Source organism: Hypanus sabinus, chromosome 31, assembly GCF_030144855.1.
Source record: "Hypanus sabinus isolate sHypSab1 chromosome 31, sHypSab1.hap1, whole genome shotgun sequence".
In the NCBI taxonomy this organism is placed as follows: domain Eukaryota; kingdom Metazoa; phylum Chordata; class Chondrichthyes; order Myliobatiformes; family Dasyatidae; genus Hypanus; species Hypanus sabinus.
This window is the reverse complement of record NC_082736.1, coordinates 27,377,550-27,381,629: the sequence shown is the minus strand read 5'-3', so window position 1 is coordinate 27,381,629 and position 4,080 is coordinate 27,377,550. Positions and strand designations below refer to the sequence as shown.

Genomic DNA, 4,080 nt, shown 5'->3' with positions numbered 1-4,080 from the left:
CCCCCCTTCTCCAGCTCAATCTCTTCCACCAATCAACTTCCCAGCTCTTTACTTCACTCCTCTCCCCCTCCCAATTCCACCCATCATCTACCACCTTGTACATCTTCCTTCCCCCCCCTCCCACCGTCTTACCCTGACTTCTTCTTTTTCTCCCCAAGTCCTGAAGAAGCATTTCAGCCTGAAACGTCGACTCTTTACCCTTTTCCGTAGACGCTGCCTGACTTGCTGGGTCCCTCCAGCGCTTTGTGCGAGCCACGCCTGGCGCGGGGTCTCGGCTTGAGACGTCGACTGTTTACTCTGCCCCGCTGAGCTCCTCCAGCATTTCGTGTGTGTTGAAAAGAGGAAAGCTCGTCGTCCTTGCAGATTAAGTCACCTTGCACGAGGCAGTCGGGTGGCGGGGTAGAGATACGTCTCCACCAAAGAAGGCCCGCAGGTCATCCCAGGGCAAGGTTCATCCTGGACGTAGAAACACGATACCCAGGAACAGAAACAGCTGCAGAAAACATGGACACAGGCAAGTCCCTCCCCACCACTGAGCACATCGACATAATTGTGACTTGCTACGTCAACGATTCCTTTCTCCTCACCGGCGTCTCGGACCTACTGTTTGTTGAAGCAAATTCTATTTATTCAAGGCAATACTCCCAGTCTTGTTTGCAGTAGGTCCCCGGGGAATCTCTCCACATGCCGACGCTGTTAAATTCCTCCTCGTCCCTGAGGAAACATGCCCTCAATTTTAACCATGTAACCATATAACAATTACAGCACGGAAACAGGCCATCTCAGCCCTTCTAGTCCGTGCTGAACGCTTACTCTCACCTAGTCACACCGACCTGCACTCAGCCCATAACCCTCCATTCCTTTCCTGTCCATATACCTATCCAATTTTTTTTTTTAATGACAAAATCAAACCTGCCTCTACCACTTCTACTGGAAGCTCGTTCCACACAGCTACCACTCTCTGAGTAAAGAAGTTCTCCCTTTTGTTACCACTAAACTTTTGCCCCTAACTCTCAACTCACATCCTCTTGTTTGAATCTCCCCTACTCTCAATGGAAAAAGCCTATCCCACTCATAATTTTAAATACCTCTATCAAGACCCCCCTCAACCTTCTACACTCCAAAGAATAAAGACCTAACTTGTTCAACCTTTCTCTGTAACTTAGGTGCTGAAACCCAGGTAACGTTCCAGTAAATCTCATCTGTACTCTCTCTATTTTTTCTATAATTTGGTGACCAGAACTGTACACAATACTCCAAATTTAGCCTCACCAATGCCTTGTATAATTTTAACATTACATCCCAACTCCTATACTCAATGCTCTGATTTATAAAGGCTAGCATACCAAAAGCTTTCTTCACCACCCTATCCACATGAGATTCCACCTTTGGGGAACTATGCACCATTATTCCTAGATCACTCTGTTCTACTGCTTTCCTCAATGCCCTACCATTTACCATGTATGTCCTATTTTGATTATTCCTACCAAAATGTAGCACCTCACACTACTCAGCATTAAACTTCATCTGCCATCTTTCAGCCCACTCTTCTAACTGGCCTAAATCTCTCTGCAAGCTTTGAAAACCTATTTCGTTATCCACAACGCCACCTATCTTAGTATCATGTGCTTTTCCTCTCGTTCCCCCTGCGCATCAGCCAGCGATCTAGCAGATTGCTTTGCGGGTGCATAGTGATTGGGGGTAAGTGTAGGGTGTGTGTCTTTTTTTTACACAGGGCGCAGGTGTGCTGAACGCACTGCCAGGAGGCATAGCGGAGTCATTAGGGACGCTCAGCGACAAACAAGAAAATCTGCAGAGGCTGGAAATCCAGAACAACACACACACGCACAGTGCTAGAGGAGCTTGTTGACGTTTCGGGCTGCGACCCTTCATCAGGGACGTTTAAGAAACTCTTAGATAGAGACATGGATGACAGAAAAATGGAGGAAGAAAGCCTCTGTCACTATTTCCACTCTTCCGCCCCTCTATCTGCCTATCGCCCCTCCTCACCCATCTCCTCCCAGTCTCTGTCACTATTCCCACTCTCCGCTGCTCCATCTGCCCATCACTCCTCCTCATCTCAACCCACCCGTCACCTCCCATCTCGGACTCTACTCATTCCCTTCACCTCTTTGACACTGGTTGCTTCCCCTTCCCCTTTCAGTCTGGTCGAAGGGTCCTGGACTGAAACATCGACCACTTGCCCCCCCAGCACTTCGTGTTGTTCAGTGGGGCATCTCCCTGCCTCACTGGGTCCTGGACACACCGACGTCACCAGGGGCAGGGGCAGTATTTGCAGGACGACCACACACTGATATATAGCTACAAAGTCAAAGCAAGTTTCCCTCTTTCTAAGTAGTCTCACTGGGGACACACTCAACGATTCAGGAACAGCTTCTTCCCCTCTGCCATCAGGGAGTAGGTACAGGAGCCTGAAGACACACACTCAACGATTCAGGAACAGCTTCTTCCCCTCTGCCATCAGGGAGGAGGTACAGGAGCCTGAAGACACACACTCAGCGATTCAGGAACAGCTTCTCCCCCTCTGCCATCAGGGAGGAGGTACAGGAGCCTGAAGACACACACTCAGCGATTCAGGAACAGCTTCTTCCCCTCTGCCATCAGGGAGGAGGTACAGGAGCCTGAAGACACACACTCAACGATTCAGGAACAGCTTCTTCCCCTCTGCCATCAGGGAGGAGGTACAGGAGCCTGAAGACACACACTCAGCGATTCAGGAACAGCTTCTCCCCCTCTGCCATCAGGGAGGGGGTACAGGAGCCTGAAGACACACACTCAACAATTCAGGAACAGCTTCTTCCCCTCAGCCATCAGGGAGGAGGTACAGGAGCCTGAAGACACACACTCAATGATTCAGGAACAGCTTCTTCCCCTCTGCCATCAGGGAGGAGGTACAGGAGCCTGAAGACACACACTCAATGATTCAGGAACAGCTTCTTCCCCTCTGCCATCAGGGAGGAGGTACAGGAGCCTGAAGACACACACTCAGTGATTCAGGAACAGCTTCTTCCCCTCTGCCATCAGGGAGGAGGTACAGGAGCCTGAAGACACACACTCAGCGATTCAGGAACAGCTTCTCCCCCTCTGCCATCAGGGAGGAGGTACAGGAGCCTGAAGACACACACTCAGCGATTCAGGAACAGCTTCTCCCCCTCTGCCATCAGGGAGGGGGTACAGGAGCCTGAAGACACACACTCAACAATTCAGGAACAGCTTCTTCCCCTCAGCCATCAGGGAGGAGGTACAGGAGCCTGAAGACACACACTCAATGATTCAGGAACAGCTTCTTCCCCTCTGCTATCAGGGAGGAGGTACAGGAGCCTGAAGACACACACTCAGTGATTCAGGAACAGCTTCTTCCCCTCTGCCATCTGATTTCTGAATGGATGTTGAACCCATGACCGCTACCTCACTACTTCTTTATTTCTGTCTTTTGCACTGTTTATGTTGCAAAGTTAACAAAATTCAAGACCTATGCCAGTGATATTAAACTTGATTCTTACTGTAGGAGTTATGCATCTGTTCTCTACCTGCATTGTTGCGTGTCGTGGCAGGAGTGAAGGGAATAAGTTCTGTCTTTGTGCTTTGTAGTAGCTCGGGACCACCGGGTGTCATATCTCTTCCTGACTGCTCAACAATGCTGAAGTTCCCCCGTTTCAAGGTCGTATGTTTGCTAATTGCTAATAAATGATCGGATAAAGGCGTTGACTTTTGGGGCGATCGTTACTGGAGTGGGGGCGCGTCACACAAGTATGACAAATCCGTAGGGTCGCCAGCAGTTCGGTTTGGCTGTTACGCTTACTTCGGTTCGATATAGTGTTCAATAGTTCAATTTCATGTCTGTATACAGCACACAGCCTGAAATTCTAACTCTTCACAGACGTTGATGGAACAGCAAGAAGCCCTGAAGAATAAATGATCGAAAAACATTAGACCCCCCCCCCTCCAGAGCTGGCCCACCCTTCGGCACACAAGCATCCACTCTCCTCTCTTGCCCCACTTGCCCCAGCAAAAGCATTAGCCCCCCGCACCACCCACCCTGCAAGAAATAGCAAGCCC

At 49.8% G+C, this 4,080-nt stretch overlaps 1 protein-coding gene across 1 annotated transcript in view; it reads left to right on the top strand.

Annotated features, from left to right (window-relative positions):
- The first annotated feature begins 504 nt into the window (after positions 1-504).
- Positions 505-4,080, top strand: part of LOC132383706 (tyrosine-protein kinase Mer-like) — a 30,785-nt gene continuing 27,209 nt past the window's right edge. Inside the window, exon 1 of the mRNA XM_059954896.1 lies at positions 505-514. Within this exon, the coding sequence (XP_059810879.1) occupies positions 505-514 (10 nt within the window). The remainder of the gene's footprint in view (positions 515-4,080) is intronic.